This window comes from Endocarpon pusillum (assembly GCF_000464535.1).
Source record: "Endocarpon pusillum Z07020 unplaced genomic scaffold scaffold189, whole genome shotgun sequence".
Lineage (NCBI taxonomy): Eukaryota > Fungi > Ascomycota > Eurotiomycetes > Verrucariales > Verrucariaceae > Endocarpon > Endocarpon pusillum.
In genome coordinates, this window is record NW_006916093.1 from 289,928 (window position 1) to 308,563 (window position 18,636).

General features: G+C 49.3%; 5 protein-coding genes across 5 annotated transcripts; 1 reads left to right on the forward strand and 4 right to left on the reverse strand.

Moving 5' to 3' along the window:
• Positions 1–418: 418 nt before the first annotated feature.
• On the reverse strand, positions 419–2,109 carry EPUS_03070 (uncharacterized protein; the record flags this gene model as incomplete). The annotated part of the gene is made up of 2 exons (XM_007803012.1): positions 419–1,887; positions 1,965–2,109. 2 exons carry the CDS (start codon positions 2,107–2,109, stop codon positions 419–421), a joined length of 1,614 nt encoding a protein of 537 aa, XP_007801203.1.
• Positions 2,110–2,753: 644 nt separating this feature from the next.
• EPUS_03071 (uncharacterized protein) lies at positions 2,754–3,950 on the reverse strand (the record flags this gene model as incomplete). Its single annotated transcript, XM_007803013.1, has 2 exons — positions 2,754–3,239; positions 3,306–3,950. 2 exons carry the CDS (start codon positions 3,948–3,950, stop codon positions 2,754–2,756), a joined length of 1,131 nt encoding a protein of 376 aa, XP_007801204.1.
• A 1,956-nt stretch (positions 3,951–5,906) lies between these two features.
• EPUS_03072 (uncharacterized protein) lies at positions 5,907–7,169 on the forward strand (the record flags this gene model as incomplete). The annotated part of the gene is made up of 1 exon (XM_007803014.1): positions 5,907–7,169. One exon carries the CDS (start codon positions 5,907–5,909, stop codon positions 7,167–7,169), a length of 1,263 nt encoding a protein of 420 aa, XP_007801205.1.
• Positions 7,170–7,657: 488 nt separating this feature from the next.
• On the reverse strand, positions 7,658–11,432 carry EPUS_03073 (uncharacterized protein; the record flags this gene model as incomplete). The annotated part of the gene is made up of 2 exons (XM_007803015.1): positions 7,658–8,207; positions 8,788–11,432. 2 exons carry the CDS (start codon positions 11,430–11,432, stop codon positions 7,658–7,660), a joined length of 3,195 nt encoding a protein of 1,064 aa, XP_007801206.1.
• Positions 11,433–13,026: 1,594 nt separating this feature from the next.
• On the reverse strand, positions 13,027–17,045 carry EPUS_03074 (uncharacterized protein; the record flags this gene model as incomplete). Its single annotated transcript, XM_007803016.1, has 5 exons — positions 13,027–13,770; positions 13,802–14,426; positions 15,332–16,066; positions 16,118–16,584; positions 16,638–17,045. 5 exons carry the CDS (start codon positions 17,043–17,045, stop codon positions 13,027–13,029), a joined length of 2,979 nt encoding a protein of 992 aa, XP_007801207.1.
• Between the last annotated feature and the right edge of the window lie 1,591 nt (positions 17,046–18,636).

Below are 18,636 nucleotides of genomic sequence, written 5' to 3' on the forward strand. Positions count from 1 at the left end.
TGAGTGAGTTAGTGAGTGAGTTAGTGAGTGAGTTAGTGAGTGAGTGAGCGAGCATAGCGCTATTTACCCAATGGCCCCGGGTGTAGCTCGCCCATTTCCCTCCCTGCATGCACAGTACTTCTTTGAATTTTGTACATGTGTCTCTTGCTCACTGACCAGGTAGCTTACTCGCTTGGTGTTGCGATATATAGTATATCTTTGATATTTCTGTGTAATTTTTTTGGGTGTACATCTGACCCTTTTATTTTATCTTTCTTGTATGCGTGTTGTCTAGAGAAAGAGGTATCAGCCACAAAGCGAGGTCAATCGGCAACCGTCGAAACAGATACAATAGGCCTATCGGAACTGTGTATGGTCCATTGAGCGTGTGCTCTTGGCTGTGGAAGCTCTTCGTTGTAGGGTAGCCATAGGTTTGCATTTATCTTCTCTGAGGCTTGTTTGTAGATTTTCCCGGTCGATTTCCTCTTGCGCCACTTGCCGGACCTCGACCAGAGGCGGATGCTGCAGTCATGGTCTGTGGCAGTGGCGCGTCCGGTCTTTGCCCACCTCTTACTATCCACGGGCTACCATCTGGTCGAGGCGGCATAGTTACCGTTATGATATTCCTACTTCTCGGCGGTCTGACCCTCAGAAGCTGCTCGAGCAGCACCAGACGACGACGATCGCTGCCGTTATCACCGAACAAATCCAATAGCTCCGTAGAACCCATTGTCCCCACAACTCTCAACGCCACCGCTTTCTCATACCCCGCCGTCAACGTTGTGGAGCGATATCTCTTGTCATATGCCAAGACTAGTTGTTGAAAGTTCCTCTCGGTCCTGAATTTATGGTGGAATAACCGCTCCATCTCGACGCTACTTCGCCGGTTGGCTATCATTTCTATGAAGGTCATTGCCCAACCAGGGGGGAGTGCGTGAGCGAGAAGTTCGCGGGCTTGTATTAGAGAACCTCCTCTGCTTGGACCAGTTGGATCTCGATCCCTTCTCCCAGACGTTATCTCTTCGGGGGATACTGCTTGTCGTATATCAGGGTTTCCTCCAACCTTGCTAACAGCCTCCATTTGAATTGCATCAATGAGTTCCCCAGCAGCCTGCTTTTGCTGATCCAATCGTAACATCAGGTTCACCTCGAACTCCGAGGGCGCCCTCGATGCACATGTTTCGCGGGCAAGGAAGACGGCCTCCACGAACTCAGAGCTGGTAAGTAAATTGTGTCGAAACGCCCGAATTTCATTCGATGTGGCTGTGCCTGTGGCTACTGAGTGCCAACTTCTATCGCGTTCGACCTCTTCGGGAGAAGGGGATTGAGATGTCGAACTTCTTCCAGCACCTGGTACATCCCCTCTCAGGAGAACAGGGCCTTGAGGAGGTAGGGGCTTCTGTTCCACAAGAACACGTGCCAAAGCAAGATACAACCGATCCGCTTTCTCAATGGCCTGATGTTCGACCAACTCCTCTAGCTGTTTTCTGGCCAGCTCGTGAAACTCTGTTTCACGGAGTAGCTTCTCAAAAGACTTCATTTGTTCTGCCGTGCCTGTATTACTGGCCACCTGGCCAATCAAACCAATTCGATAAGCGTCTATACGATCCTTTTCAAGTTGATTCCGCATAAGTTGAGGTCTGGTAGAAAGGCGGTCGAATTCATCTCTCAATTTCTCAAATTCAGCGCGAGACTTCCGCGGATCTGTCGCTCTTCTTTTGGCTCTATCACATTTGTCTAATGCTGTGTTTAAATACCTTCGCTTTCGGGAGGCTCCCTTCTCTTCATATTCCTTCATCTGATGCAAAACAGCAGCGTGAAATGCCATGTCATTCTCAACTTTGTACTTGAATAACTTTTGCTGATCTATATTGGCCTGGTTGGAGGCTACCAGATGTATGAGATCGACTTGTGAGTTAATCCGTCAGCGGACACGGAACATCTTTGGCGGGTGTCAAGGGACATGGATCAACCATTCGACATACCTTCTTCCTTTGTAGATCCAGCGGTAGATCCAGCAACAGACTCAGCAGTGAGATCAGTAGCAGACTCAGCACTGGGTCCAGCCTCGTGTTCCCTGCCACGGTCGGTGCTACCACCCACCCCAGCAGGACGGCTGCGCCCAGACATTCTGAAGGAAAACCGGCAATGAATATTGCTTTATAGGGAGAGGAAAAACCATTGACCCTCTTTATACTGCTATGCTGTCTCCTCATCTTTCTACCAAACTTATTAATCCTGACACTTGGGCACGGTTGTATCCGTGCCGTCGCAAGTGTTTGATGATGGCCGGCATTCATGTTTCACCACGGTATCACCCCAGTTTGGGGTCTGGAGGTCCCACAGACTCGTCACTGAGGCATTTTCGGTCGCTCCAGTCCCTTCCGGGTGTGTTTCCGGCTTGAGATTGCCAAGACAAGGCGGGCAAGCGGCCTGATCGCAACGTGCAGGTATTTCGTTCAGATGCTCGAGAGCGTCTAACCATGTGCCTCTGAAGCTAGCCGTTGAGTAACAACGTGATAGCCAAGTGCTGCTCCAGAATACAAGGCAAATATAGACCTCTTCAAGACAACTCGCGGGCGACAGGTTTTGGTGTGACTTGAGCATTCACAGACAGTGAGCTTTTCTGACAGACCACTCAATGCGAACAAGGTCTCTGACTTTGGCAAATTTCGAGTCGTCAAGCCGGGTAGTGCTGGAATACGGAACTGCATCGAGGCTGTTTCGTTTCTGGAGGAACTAAAAGCACTATGCTGGATAGCATCATGTCTATGTCAAGGCCTAAGAATGCCCCAGAGCGTAGCCGGTGAAACGCCTCTGCCAACAAGAGCATCAATCACGCTAGGGAGACCATCTTCTGAGACGGCGATCTCCCAGGCAGTTAGACCGTCTTTCTCTGGTCGAATGGACGGATCGGCTCCATGATCCAGGAGATACTCTATAAATTCAACATTCTCGTAGAAAGTTGCTTCACCTAGAGCATGGCGAAGAGTAGGATACTCAGGATTCTTCCGCGGGGTCTCGTTGATGTCAGCATGACCTTGTTCAATCAGCATTTGAGCAATCTTGTTAGCTTCCCATGGCACTCGTCCTTCTTTGATCTTCTCAAAAGCGAGCATGCCTACCGCCCACTGCAGTGCGCCAGTCCCGTTCGGGTTGGCTCCGTGCTTGATGAGGTTGTAGGCGATAGCAAACTGTGGTCGTCGAGCGATCTGCCAGATCCCTGTGGCGACGGCGATATGTGAAAAGACCTTTCTAAACTACATAGAATAGGGCATCAGTACCGTCAATATCAGTCTTATTGCCAAGAAAATTGCTACGCCTACCTTGCCTCCGTTAGGGTCAGCTCCAGCACAGAGCAGCATAGCAACAAACTCAGCGCTACCACTTCTGATGGCCCACATCAAGGCATCATGATGCTCAACATCTTTATCCCACGCGGTGTAGGGGCTGAGTCCAAGATAGAGGAAAGCATCCAGATATAGCGGTGGGTCATAGGCTTTGTCCTTCTCAATAGCTTTGATGATGGCCAGGTCGCTCCACTTATACGTAGGGTCTCGCCTGACGATGGTGGAGAGCATGCCAGTGCTGGGGGCATCTAAAGCCTCGAGCACCATCTCATCGGTAGTGGGTAGTTCATCCGGCCGGGCGGGGACCAGGCTAGCATCATAGAACATCTTGTCCAGCATAGGAATCTCACCTCTTCGGCATATCGTGAGAATGTCTTTTTTGAAGTCGGGTCGAGACACGCGGCTATTGAATCTGCCCTGATGGCCTCTGATGGGACTCTGAGTTCGGGACCGAGAGCGGCGATGTCTGTGTGGATGAGCGTACAAGGCTGCATATTGGTCATTGTCATCCGACGAAGATGATCTTAAATATCGGCGACGGGATCGAATCGAAGATCGACTGCCCACGTCTCTCGAGCGCAACGGCATCCCAGATGGATCTCTCAACTGTGAGGATATCATTGTATGCGTCAGGTGGAAGCGGGGAAAAGAAGTCGAGCCGCGTGCATATCAGCTTCGCTCCCGTGATTTTCCAGCTTCAGCCGCATTCATGGTATTATGGTATTATGGTATTTCAACAAATCCAGTGTCCAGATTCACATTATAGTTGAGAGGTGCATTTCCTAATATTCTGTCATGAAATATTCGGTCTTGAGTGAAGTACAGTAGATTTTGCCTGAATAGGCCAGACATGGAGCTCTGGAGAGATGAAATTGGATATTTGTGGTGAGAGAAGTGAGCTTCTTGGCTGTATAGCCCATTCTTATATCGACTAAAATTATTATATCCCATGTGTAACTAAACCGGCTGACTTTTCTCTTAAGAAACGTTATAATTCTGCTGCAGTCTTGGTAAGAAGAACATCAAAATTTGGAAAATTCGGTGTTTTCCTGTCAAGTCTGCAATTCTTTTGCCAACTTGAAGTCTACCGCCAAAATTATTGAACTAAATCGTGGGAATACTAACCACCTCTTCAGCTGCCCGTTAAAAGATAATGCAGGTCCATCTCCTGCTATGACTTGGTGGCGAATGAAAAAGATTCCTTAAACACTTCCAAACGCCTGAACGGGCCAGGTCTGGGCTCTGAGGCAGCTCGCTGGGAGGGAGAGCGGAGGTGGCAGCCTTGAGGCAAGCCTGAGCCGAAACTCTGCTTGCAGGCGCCATCACTAAACAACTACTAGTCAGTAGTCAATATTTATTATCCGGGGGTGGAGAGCCTCCGGGCCTAATTGCGTGGGAGGATTGGCCTAAGTTAGAGGCTCTGCGCCTTGCAGAGGTAAAACTTTGCACCTTAATCGCATTCTTGGGGTGTGGTGCATGAATCTTGCATCGGGTCGCCACGAAAGTTGCACAACACAACGATGCTGCATCCACCCGGATCCAGCACATCATTGATCCATACAGTACCCGGTCAAAAGTCTCCGTTGATCTCGTGTTTTACGCGTAAAGTGGTTTCTTTGAAATATCTATTTCTTGACCAAAACAGCTCATGACTACTTGAAATTTTATATCTAGGTAGAAATTTGATAGATAAAACTTTTTCTTATATATTATTTAATTATTAATCTACTTAGTCAAGAGTTAGTTAATGATCAAGTTATTATATTTTATTTTTAATAAAATTTGTATGACAACCCCACCAAAAAATTTCTCTAAAATTTTTGGATCTACTTTATCTCCTATCTCTCTCTTCTATATGGTATCCAGATAAAAAGTTTTTATATATAATTTATTTTTTACTATTTTAGAACAACCTAATAATATTTTTTAAATAGTTTATTACCTAGGAAAAATAGTTAGTTTGAGTTGAAAAGTATGTCTTTTGATGCAAAAGTGGGGTTGAACGGAGACTTTTGACCTAGTACTGTACGTTCTAACATCTGACCGGCTCTGCGTTCCGGAATTCTGGGAACATGACGTCTGGATGACCCGGACGGACACAGGCTCGCTGAGATGACCAAGGCAGCATAGAGATGGGCTCCACTGAACTTGAAGCTGGCTTCCACCACTCACACTCTAGCTCTCAGCCACGCCGCACGTCGACTCTCCTCCCCGTTCCCCATTCTCCTTCTCCCCTCAGCTGACGACTGTACTACTCGATATGAATGCGTGACTAACTGGGTTGTTTTCTGCCTCTTTCGGTTCCAGGTCCCGGTTCCAGGCCCAGGTCAGGCCCCGGTCAGGTCCATGTCCAGGTCCCATGATGAGGCGCCTTCTCATCACCTGTCTCATAATGTCATGTTGATTCTGCCTCGTCTTGCCTCTTCCTTCTCACTTCTCGCTGTCTCTCCATCGCACCGTCATTCACAGCACATTCTTCTTCGTTGCATGATCAGTTCGTCTGCCTATCAACATCACGTTCTACAATCACAAGTCCTATTTCCTAGCCTATCACGTATCCTCCTGCCCCCCCCAAACATGGCGAAAGGCAAGTCACCAGTCGCCGATCATGCTCAACAGAAGATCCAAGAGACTTCTCTTGAAGCCGAGTCGCGTAAAATGGCGGGCTTTGACGACATTGAGAAAGTGCTACCAAAACGCTGGGCTGTCTCCGAGATGGGCTTCCTCGACAAACTCACCGGTCGTCTAGGCCGTCGAAATCCCTTCTACAAGCCAGCAACTCCCGACAAGAATATAGTCACCCTCCTCGACACTATCGCCTACCGGCCTGTTCACCCCTACCCGCACAGTCCGCAACCATGGCAGGCCGAGGTTGTTGCCGCCATCTTCTACAAGGGACGGAAAGATGTTGGGGATGTTGTCAGCACCATCGCAGATACAATCGGATTGGATGGCGACGTCGGCTCAAATGAAGAAGCCAAGGCAAGAATCGCAGAGCGCATCCAACCATTCATCGACGAGATCGCACCTGCCAAATCTGTCGAAATCGCCATCCCGCAAACGACCGGCGCGCCAATAAGGAAGATGCTAGGCCCCTCCAACGCCAGCGGCATAACCTCTCAAACAGAGCTCACCGGCGGCAACGACGAATCCGACGGCACCAACGTCGTCTTCACAGCTCCAGCATTCCCCGAGGCAAAAGCCCACATCCACTACGCTGCTCCAGAAGGATGGGGGATAATTTCCGACGTCGACGATACCATCAAAGTAACCCAAACCACCAACCCCATCGGCATCCTGAAAACGACCTTCGCCGATGAACCGCAACCCATCGCCGGCATGGCCGACCTCTACAAGGTAGTCCACGACCAATTCAACAACCCCGTGTGGTTCTACCTCTCCGCCTCCCCCTACAACCTCTACCCCTTCCTCCACGAATTCATCCGCACGCACTACCAACCCGGCCAACTCATCCTGCGCGACAACTCGTGGATGTTCCTCGGCGGCCTCCTACAGAGCCTCACCCAGGGCACCCAGGCCTACAAAGTCGACCGGCTCGAAAAAATCCACCGCTGGCTTCCCAAGCGCAAATTCATCTGTGTCGGCGACTCCACCCAGTCCGATCCCGAGTCGTATGCCGAGATGTATCGCAAATACCCCAAGGGGTGGATCAGGGCCATCTACATCCGGAAGGTGACGGATGTGAGCAATATGGAGAAGAAGAACGAACAGGCTAGGTTTGACAGGGCGTTTGAGGGGGTGCCGCGGCAGGTGTGGAAGATCTTCGAACAGCCGCACGAGATAGAGGAGCATTTGAGGAATTTAGCCGGAGAGACGTAATTTGGGGAGGTTTGGATGGTCAGGATGAGCAGGATATGCAAGGGTCGTGGTGTTGAGGTCTTTTGGCATCTTGTTTTTTCCCCATCGCGATGTGTGGAGGAGCCGGGTGAATGTTCAGGAGGCGGAAGAGACGGCGTGGGAAAGAGGAGAGAAGAGGAGATTCGAACGTTTTATCATGAGCGGATAATGTCTCGGGTTGAGTTATGGGTGCTGCATTCGGGCAGGGGTTGCGCACGTCTTTTTAAATCTGTTTGCCATTTTGCTTCTTGTTTCCTTCTTGAGTTTGGATACCCCCTTGTTCGCACTAGTTAGGACGAGTCTGAGTCGGAGTTGGAATATTAGTATTGTTTTAGTCCTTATCTCTTAACTACTACAGGTCGTGAGTACGCATGTCGGGTCTAGTCAAATCAAACCAGGTCAAGTTGATGTTGATGCTTATGCGATTGCAAGGCATACCCACACCGGTCGTCAGGAAACTCGACTCGACTCTACTTTATGCCTGTTTTTGATCTGTATATGCTTACGCATATCCGTACAGCTTGAGCTTGCTCGTTCTCTTTCTCTTTCTCTTTCTCTTTCTCTTTCTCTTTCTCTTTCTCTTTCTCTTTCTCTTTCTCTTTCTCTTTCTCTTTCTCTTTCTCTTTCTCTTTCTCTTTCTCTTTCTCTTTCTCTTTCTCTTTCTCTTTCTCTTTCTCTTTCTCTTTCTCTTTCTCTTTCTCTTTCTCTTTCTCTTTCTCTTTCTCTTTCTCTTTCTCTTTCTCTTTCTCTTTCTCTTTCTCTTTCTCTTTCTCTTTCTCTTTCTCTTTCTCTTTCTCTTTCTCTTTCTCTTTCTCTTTCTCTTTCTCTTTCTCTTTCTCTTTCTCTTTCTCTTTCTCTTTCTCTTTCTCTTTCTCTTTCTCTTTCTCTTTCTCTTTCTCTTTCTCTTTCTCTTTCTCTTTCTCTTTCTCTTTCTCTTTCTCTTTCTCTTTCTCTTTCTCTTTCTCTTTCTCTTTCTCTTTCTCTTTCTCTTTCTCTTTCTGTCTCTCTCTGATTCTGACTCTGAGAAGGAAAGGGAGGCGGTGAGGAGCTTAGCAGGTCTGGTCTGGTCTGGTCGATCTTGGCTGTGAGATGGTGGGCTGGGGTTGGGAGACGGGATGGGATGAGAGGAGAGGAGAGGAGAGAAGAGAAGAGCAGGCGGGAAAGGGAAAAAGAGAGGGAGGGAGGGAGAGGGGATGGGTGGAGACAGCGAGTCTTTGGAAGTCTTGGATCATTAGTTAAATTAGTAATCTGGGGGGAAGAGAGAGCGAGCTCATCGTCGTCGTCATCATCATCCTCCACGGCTGCGGAACTCAAGAGCTCATAGCGCAACCCAACGTCCTGACCTCTGCTACTACCCATAGTGATAGTAGCTTTGGGGGTATCTTCGCAAGAAAGGTAATAGAAGAGAATGGAGACAGGTTCATCCCGATCGACAGAGTGACGAAAACTCACCTGGACCAAGCCACCAAGCACTGACCAGCACCATCCAAATAGCCGCAGTCACGGTAGCTTAGATACTCTTCATGTTCATCCCCTGCTCCCCCTCCCGCCTGCTCTCCCCCTCCTCGCCCTGCCCACCCTCCTCAAAGTATGCGCATACGCTTCCCTCACATCCCTGGTTGACCGGACGGGACTGCTCATCTCGTCACCACTTCTTCGCGCATAGTCAAACACTCCAGCTTGACTCGCACTCGACGGCGTGTTCGGCTCATCTCCATCCATCTCATCGAACTTATCCAGCATGGCGATACTACTACGAAAAATATTTTTGTCGCTGCTGGTGGTACTATCAGGAGAAGTTGCGTCTTCGACGGATCTCTCGGTGATGCCGCTGAGGACGCGGCGGTTGACTGGGCTCAGTTTCAGTGGACTAACTGTTAGGGGGCTTCTGTGAAGCGGGACGGCGGCTGAGGGAGAGTGAGGAGTGTCGCTTTCTTTCTCCATCTTGCTTCCATCTTCCTCCTCGTCCTGGTTCTTGTTCTCGTGGTGAAGCTGAAAGTCTTGTGATTCGCAGACGGGAGGGCAGGGTAGCGCTTTCTCGCAGTCCACAAGCACGCTCGATGGTCTTGCTCCTTCTCCTACAACGACTCCCGTTGTCCGTGATGGGTTTCTCTTGGTGGAAAGATACCCCTTTCTTGGGCGAAGCTCTGGGACATTGCTGCTAGGGGTCAAAGGAGCGGTGTTGGGCGGGTGAAGCCTTAAACCGCTCAGCCACCTGCGGTTGCCGCTACTGCTACCTTGATCGCTGGGGGATTCGGCTGATTGTCTTGTGGTGTCAGAGACTGGGCTGGGTGTGTTCTGGCTCCGATGGATGGAAAATTTTGCTGGTATTAGGTTTGCTTCCGAGGTGTTGAGAGAGAGCATGCTTTGGCTTGCGGGGACTTTGCCGCTTGATCGTGCCCTACGTGCATTGATGGGCAGGTTTCGATCTTGTGCTGTGGCGTGCCTCCCAAGGTGGAGAGGATTTCTGAATCGTGAAGCAAGGCTGGCAGACTCCGGCTGCGGGATTGCCGCCTTCGCCTCTGTCTTGTGTGCTGCTATTTCCATCACAGCATCGCCTAGTTGTTGTCGCAAAGTGAAGATTTCGGTATCACGGTCCTCCATTTGTTTCTGACATCCATCCTTGATGCTTTGGAGAGTCCAACCAAGGTCTTTACAGTGCTGACCAAGGTTTTCGTGCTCTTGTTTGAGAATGCAGTAAGCCTCGACTGTCTCCTTGGCTTCTTTGAGTTCTTTTTCGATTGCCCCGATTTTCGACTCGAGCTCAACGATTCGACTGTCACGTTTTTCAAGCATGGCCAAACATTCTCCGTACCCCTCTATGCGTTTATCAAGGTCAGCAGACTGGGACTTGATGAGCTCAAGTTGATCATGTGCAATCGTGCTGTAGGTCTCAACTTTTTGCTGCGCATCGTGAAGGGTTCGAAGGTGTGAGTTGTACTGCTGCTCAGGAATCCGGACGTAATGACATGGTGTGTGCGCTTCACTTCCAGAGGAAGTCTGTTGATAATCTTCAAGAAGCTGTTTGACCTCTTCGGTACGTATGTCGCGAATGTTGTTGAGGCGACTGCCAACGTGATCTTGGATGAAGCCACCAAGGGTTCGAGCATTTGCCGCAATTGTTTCGCGGAGTGCTTGGATGAGGTTTTCGTTGTCTGAAATGATGTTCTTCTTCTCTTCGACCACAGCTAGAGCCACGCGTAGCTCTGCTTGAGCAGCTTCGAGTTGGTCGGTGATGGCTTTCGCATCTCGGTCAGCCAACGGTCTGACTCTTTGTATTGCATCGAAATAGGTTCGTGATATGTTCCGAGCCGACACAGCGATCGAATTGACATCCTGAAATAAGTTGGTCCACGAAATACTTCTACACGGATCCAAACTCACACTTCCAAAATTGCCCAAATCTGCTTGATTCTGGACTTGTACCTCGGCGGCTTCCTGCAATAACGCTTTGATCCGCTTAAGCTCATTCTCCATTGCCGGAACCCAGCTATGAGTTATGATAGACATATTCAGTTCCGGTAAACATCTCATCAGTTCGTCTGCGCTCATTGCTGGTATAGGCTTACTGGCCTTTATCACTTGCGGGGCAGGAAATGTGTTCGCTCTGCCTGACCTTTTCGAAGGAGAGGTGAGGTTCTTGAGCATGTCCATATCGCTATCAGTCGTTGATGATGAATAGTCTAGACTAGGTGTGGAGCTGCGTCTAGATTCGTCGTCAGAGGCAAAAGTCTTAAAATTATCTCTTGCTGGAGCGATTGGAGGATTTGTCTGAGGGAAGCCTTGACTTGGAAGTAAAATCGAACCGGGGAGTTCAACCGGCAAAGTGGCTGTTTGTTCTGGTGTTGGCGGTGTTTGAGGTCGATTGACAAACACAGGTGAATGTCTACCCGATTCATGTTGCTCAATGGGTGATACGAGTTCCACACTCTTCTCATCCGAAGGCGGTGCTTTCATCTGGTCCGCAAAAGGGTTGCCGAACTCTCCATAACTCGAATCATCGTGCAGCACTACGGAAGTAGGTGTCATTGTGCTCAGAGCAATGTCTCGATTTTCCACATTAATGTTTACTGCAAGCGGTGCCTTCTTCCCTCGCAGCGGGCGTCTCGACAGGCTCATTTTCCTGTTATATGTTTCATAAAACCTATCTTGTTGTCCAGTCTGCACACAGCCACCAAGACCTCCATGAGCCAACCGGCGAGGGTTTCGCTTGGGCACCGCCAATGGAGGAAGAAGAGAGGCCATGACACATGAAGAATACTGTGGGAGATAAGATCACAAACAGGAGGAAACCGTTGAGCAGGATGGCGACCGACCTTTGTGGATCAACTGTCTGGGGCACACTCACCCAGGCTACCATCCCGTATTTGAACAATTCCATGCCAAAGAGTCGGCATGACAGATGCTTCAGAGACGGCATGATCGATATCAACCTCGGCGAATGGCCCTTTTGGTCAACCAAGACTCATTGGCCCCATCGGAGACCGATCGCATGAAGATGGTTCCGTACCTGGAAAGCATGACACGAAACATGAAACGCAACTCGATGGCTGTGCGGCATAAGGATGTAGCTTCGACATACCGGACTACCCAATCCTGTTGCACCTGCTACTCTGCCGGATGGGACAATCATTGGTTACAATCAGAAACTCTCTTCTTCTTTCATAAAGAGCTTGATGGCTTGTTGGTTGCATTGACCCGTACAACACGAGGATTTGGCATCTTTGCACAATCCCATGCCTTCGGAGAAGTGCAGCATAGAATATCTACCTGAATGTACTATAGGCAGAATCTACATTGGCCGGCTAGCCATGCTGTAGCAATGCGCTCTATGGAAGTTGAACTTTTTGGGTGACTCAAGGACGATAAGATCTGAGGGCGACTGTTATCAGTTATTTAGCCACATAACTTGCAGCCACATTTTGGCCCTACGATCATTTAGCCGAGGCTTCTCCAGTCCTCACAGTCAGCAGACGGTGTATATGTCCTCACTACTCCGGTACTCCGTAGGAGGCATAAATACTACTAAAAGAGTACTAGTCTGTTTGGCTCCTCGGTCAGTGCCCATTCATTATCATCACCGGGGGTTCAAGACTTACTGGCGCTTTGGAGGACGCCGGGCCCTTGTATCGAAAACTAGCTACCACTAATCCACGCCCACAATACTTATGCCTCCTACCGCAATACATGGGCGTGACTATTGCGTTATCATTGTTGCTCGAGGACATTCAATCAAAGTGAGTCAGGTGCATCACCAGAGTTGTCATCCAAGGCAATAAATATCTACTCAATACGATACTCCGTCCAAGCAATATCCATCTTATCCGCTGCTTACCATGCATAATACCGTGAACATATGCCTCTCCAAGAAGATGACATCGATTGGGCTGGTCGTGCTGTATTCGTCGGAGTACAACAGGTGTGGTGACACCGGAGACAACACAGACAGCATCTCCTTCACGAATGTTCTTTGGTCCAATCCCAACATGTCCAGAAGCAAGGCGAAACAAGCGGCTTTTTTTCATTCGTAGTTGAACAAGTGTCATGTAGGAATACGCTCTTTCCGCTAATGTCAATGGATAGCCCTGATACATTTCAGCGTCGAGATGGTCCTTAAAAAAGCCCCGCCTTGTCACATTCCCGCCAAATTTCGGCGTGTGTTGGGACGAGGGAAGTAGGGTATTGCCGGGCCAGAAGATCAAAGCTGGGCATCGACAGTAGATGTTGACTCCTTGTGCCACCGGCTTGGAGACTTGTACCAACAGCCCTCATCGCTTCAAGCATCAACCAGCTTCGAAAAGACAGAGATAGGCTGTCCCGCGCTGGATGCTGTTCCAAATCATAATCGCATATTCAAGGTTCTCCACAATACCTCAACCACATTCTGTCCTGTTGAGTATGGTCCAGGCGTCTCCAGCATGAGATGCAAGACGCTTTCTTCAAAGCGATCAGTATAGAAATTGTCATCGATGTACTCCCCAAATTGAACAATCTCGCTAAATGTGACACAATGGAGTCGAAGCAAATGGCCGTCAGCAGTGAATGTTAGAGTTGGGGTCGGAGAGACCTTTGAAGCACTGAAGCTTGTCTTTGTGTTCACCATCACATCTACCGCCCACGTAGTGATCTGCGGAATGCTGAAGTCAGACATCCAAGAGGGCAAGTTGTGGACGTCTGATTTAACGCACTCTCTGCCCCAAACCTTCGTAATGTATTGTGGAGTCTTCGTACTTTGCATGATAGCTCGAACAAAATCGCAGTATACGTCCACAGTGCCCTTGCGGTAGTCGACCTTCAGCATGTCTTGCTGAAGCACATAAAAGCTGTTCACCTTCTGGACCATACCTAATAAGCCATATATTTTGTCTCTTGGGTCCGTTGAAGTGTGTGCAGTAGCGTTAAAGATAAATAGATCGAGCAGAATCGCGGGATTGCCGTGAAGATCGAACACACCATGCATCACGGACGAATAAGCTTGGAGATCGGTGTCGAGCCAAACATCGATCGGCTCATAAATCAGGGACCAAATGCTTTGGATTGAGAAGGCCACGGGCACTGCCATGATCCCCCCAACACTTAAAACCTAGCGGGGCCGCCAGTTGAGGCAGGCCCACTGCCATTGAGGTTGCCTGCAGAAGGTTGGCACACTTGACTATGTGCTCGAACTGGATCCAGTAAGGACCCCAGAACATCTCAACTTGACGTGAAAGAACAACCTCCTGCAAAATCCACTGACGCTGAAACCATCGGCGCTGCAGGAAAAGGAAGAGACCAAGCCAGTCAGGTTGTGTGGTATCCTCGAGACCTAGGCGACGGAATACCACTGGATTTCCGTACCCGTACGGGTCTCTGAAAGGTCGGAAAGCCTCAGCATTTGCATTCCTGGGAAGGCCAAACTCAGCTTGAAGTTCTGTCCACGAGTGCGCCAACCGCAAAACCATACGGAGTACCCTTCCCGCATGGGCATTTTCCTTGCCTAACCATATAACAACCTTGTCTGCACGTTCGTAGATGCCGCCCATCAACATAACCTGTGCACTGCGTTCGTCCAGATGTTGCTGGTCGATACAGATTGCGTCGATCCAGAAGTGGTGTTGAGAAAGCTTTGATCTCCGGATGAAGCACAGTGAATCGTAGAGATTTGGCGTCACCCTCAGTTTCATGTCATTGACAATGATTAGACGAAAACTGTCTCGCCGACCTTCTCCTGGCCCACTCCCATCATCTCCTGACCTATCGCTGACATCCTCAGTGCCCACCAGCCTTTCCCTGCGGCTGGGTTTCCTCTGCTTCTATCCCCTCAAGCCCTGCATCTTTATCTCCTAGTTCTTTGCTAGCTGTCTCATTATCAGATTCCAAGTCGTCCTGAGCTATTTCAGGCTGGCCTGTAGATTCATCTTCATTGCCTGTCCACTCTGGAGCTTGATCAGTTCTTCTACATCTTCAGCCAACTTGTCTTGGGCCCACTCATGCTCCGCCTAACCCCACGTACAGGACAACGCGCAATAGCCGGGGCACTCATCTAGCCTAAAAATAATCAAGCGTGCACTCGATGATCCCCAGCTTACACCTTGACTTTTAGAAGGCGAAAGCATCTTTCGCATGGCAGCCTCTGATACTCGTAGTTGGGCACATCGTGGGAAACGGATTGAGACAGCGAATCTGGTTGTATATCGTTAGTTAAAGAGTATAAGTCGGACAACAAGCGAAGAAATGATATGTAGATTTTGTGACTCAGTAGTCAAAAAGATGCGCGCGCTGTGTCCAAGGTGTGGACTGGTCTGTCAATATTCAGAAGAGATAAATAGTCCATTATCGCCTTGAAGGGGCCTCCCACTTATCGACTTCCATGTGTGATAATCCAATTAAACCAAAGGGGAATTTCATGCCGGACTTGGATCTCATATCTAATCACAAACGGACTTATAATTGACTAAGTAGTACTTAGCTAGTACCATGCATCATATGGAGTACATCTAACGGTGGGTAATGGGCATATAATCAACTCGATTTGCTACGTTTGATGTGACTCCATTGAGAGACGTGCTGCGTTCCATCAAATGCTTTGCAGTTTGAAGTGTCTTAACAAAATGGAAATCGTCATCCCGTATCGCCCCATAAATTGGGAATCTGTTGCTCTTCACCCTACAGCAGGCCCTCTGCTGCTGTCAACAGAGCCTCTAGGTCTGATTCCAAGCTCTCCACTCTTTCGCACGCTACTGCTGCTTGAGCGTCTTCTGCCTTTCCGGATTTCATTGGGATCTGTTGGATGAAGCCCGCTTGCTCTTGCGAACAAATTGAGAATATCTGTGAGACTGATTACTCCCACCAGATGCCCACTGATGCTTGCGCCCGGCATGGCGCTGGCTGATATGGATGGTCCGCTCGGTGCAATGAAAGGTGAGGCGGAGTTGGAGGATACGCCATGGGAGCTGGGTGGCGGCGAAGGTGCGATTAGGCTCGCCTGTGTTGATGGAGAGATGGAAGAACTGTGGGATGAAGTGGGCACCATGGTGGCTGTATGTGTGAGGGGTGTGGTGGGACCGGAGGAGGATGGTGAGGCAGGCTCTGTGATCCACAATCGATGACTCTTCGTAGCCACTAGCTTAGCGACGGTGTGAGCCAGTGTACTGAGCTGTGTGACATAGAAGACTGGGTATGAGTCCTTGCCATCTTGCATGCCTCTGGTAGAAAGAATCACGCTGATGAAGTGTATGCAAGTATTGCGAAGCAGGGGCAGGGAGGATGACTTCGTCAGAAGCTTCACATCGACCGTAGAGATATTGCCGATAACATTACGAGCATTGTCGAGCACGGCAAGCGATGAAACTCCTTCGTCCATGAGGAGTGTCAGAGCCTCGGTCAAGGGCTTGTCGCCACTATAGAGAATTAGTCAGCTGATTCCTTTTCGTTGGGATAAATGACCTCACTTGATGGAGACCACCTGGTGAGAACCAATTTTCAAGTCTCTAAGATATTGAGGATATAATTGGTCGATCACGGGGAAGCTTCTCCCGTTCTCCCAGAGAAATTTGACCACCTGACTCTGACTGAGAATTCCCACAACCTCATCTGTGTGCTGCTCGACCACAATTACTCGGTGTACACCGCTCCCAAAGGTCTCGATAGCTTGGATCAAGCTTGCGGTGTTTGGCAGCTTGGCCAAAGGTTCTTTTCTTCCAAGGTTTTTGACATCCTTCAATGGGATCACTGCTCCTGTCCGTGCTTTTCTTGCTAGCTCTCTGAAGTCTTCAATATGTCCTTCGTCTGGCTGGGCTAAGCCGACCACCAGAAGAAGATATGCATTGAGGTCGGCGTAGTCAAACGTGCCGGTGACGGATCGAGATGATGGACTCTCGCGAATAAGAAGAACAGGGGCTCCAGAGTCGATAAGTAGCTGTAGGAGTGACTCATCAGTAGGATGGTTTGGTGGGGACATGATCTGCCTACATTTGTCGCAGCCTCCACTCCCGTATTGACTTCGGCAAACTTCACGTCTTCTGGACTAACAAGCTCAGCGACGGTGACAGTTCTCCAATCTCTACCAGCAAAAGCGGGATCATTTCTCGCAGGGGGATTGTCTATCAAGTCCTGGATTGCTAGCTGCGATAATGATGGTTGTCTTTGAGCTCTTGGACTGGGTGGTAGACCGCGTAAACTCTCCGTGAAGCTCTGACGATGTTGTGAAGCTGGACTGGGCATGTGGGCTAGGTGAAGAGAGGGGTTGCGAGAGTGAGGTGATCTTGAACCTGACAAGCTCGTACGGTCAGGCATAGGCGCAGCGGAGTTCTTTGAAGGTGGTGGTGGAGGTGGAGGTGGAGGTGGAGGTGGTGATGTGGTTGACGCATGATTGTTCATCTTGACTGCTGAGGCTGGCAACCGCGTCGGCACTGAAACACTGAAACGAGATCCTAAAGGGAAGGACTCCCTAGAGCTTTGCAAATCTACATTGACCCAAATCAACTCTGCTATCATCCGAGCCGCTCATGTGTGAGACACACATGTGGACTGTTGTACACAATGGCGGAATTGCCTTCCGCTGCAGAAGCTTTGCCAGCGGAGCAATACCACACATACTTACTAGTTACTCGAAGAAAACCACCCTTTTGAGATTATCGGTATGGACAGATTACGCAAACCTGTTCACTCATTCACGTATGGATTCGAGTTCTGAAGTATAGCTCATGCCAGTAATCATGACGAGCACGATGTTCTCCGGTGCATAGATAGCCGCCATTCCTAGAAGAAGCATTTCTCACAAGTATCGTATATACACGTTGCTTACCATCCTCTCCCGCAGTGGTTGCACGAACGATACTGTGCAAGGGGCCCAAGTATCACCAGGCGACTACATTCTCGATTGCTGTCTCCATCAGAAGCTTTGTGTACTGCCTATGCAAGAATTCCATATAGGCTGGCATCGGTGCCCCTTCCGCCATACCCAGCCGTTGGTAGATACACTTTCCAGCCCAAACTCTGCATTGTCTTCCTCCTTTTTGACTACAGCTGACATTTCGAACAGTCCATCTGAATCTCTTACATCTTACTTCAGAACGGAGTCCCCACAAAGGACGATGATACTGGTAGTTGTGTGCTCCAGAACCTCAAAATGGTCAGGAATTTGCGTTCCGACAGGATAGTCGTATATTTTTAGATCGAAAGGCGTCCAGAGCTGATGTTCGATCGATTGACTATAGTTGTCTTGAACAAGTAGCCACGTTAATACGTATACACTGATGGTTATGCAAATCTGCTTAAAGTTGCTGTTAAGAGCCTCCCGAGGCCTGACCAGACGTCTGCACAGAATGCCTCAACCGATTTGCTGTCTTCTCCTCGAGGTGATGGCTTGAACTTAGAGACTAGAACTCTTCTTAGCCACAGATTGTGGGCGGTCGGATTCTGGTTTGGATTGAATTTCTTGTAGAACGATGATTGGAACACAGGATCTGTGGTTGGTGAGAGTGACACGGAGGTTGACTTCCTTGTCACGAAGAGAAATGTTCCTGTGGTTGCGGCTGTACCAGCGGCAGTGGCCTTGAGAGCTTTGGGGAGGAGTCCCATGGCCTGACGACCACCATCATGGGTCGATTGATGTGGATTGTCTGGTTGCCTAATGAAGACAATCGACCTAGGACACACTGAAGCATTGGTCCTACCTTTGCATGCGTCCGGTCGTTCGAGCGTGGACTCCGTCTTTGGGCAGCCATAGACCCACAACTATTGAGCAGCCCACATGCTGGTGACAGTCTGCAATGGTGTTGCAGCACTTCAAGTTCTTTTCAATCTCGGATTGCTTGAGCGTGGGCCCGATGGCGGCTGGAGTAAATCTTGGCACCCGGAACCGTACGTAGTACTCAGGTACAGAGTACGGAGTATTTACTACTTAAGTACTTGAAGACTGAGAGAAGAGAACTCCAAACCCACAGTGTGAATATATATCAAGGAGCTT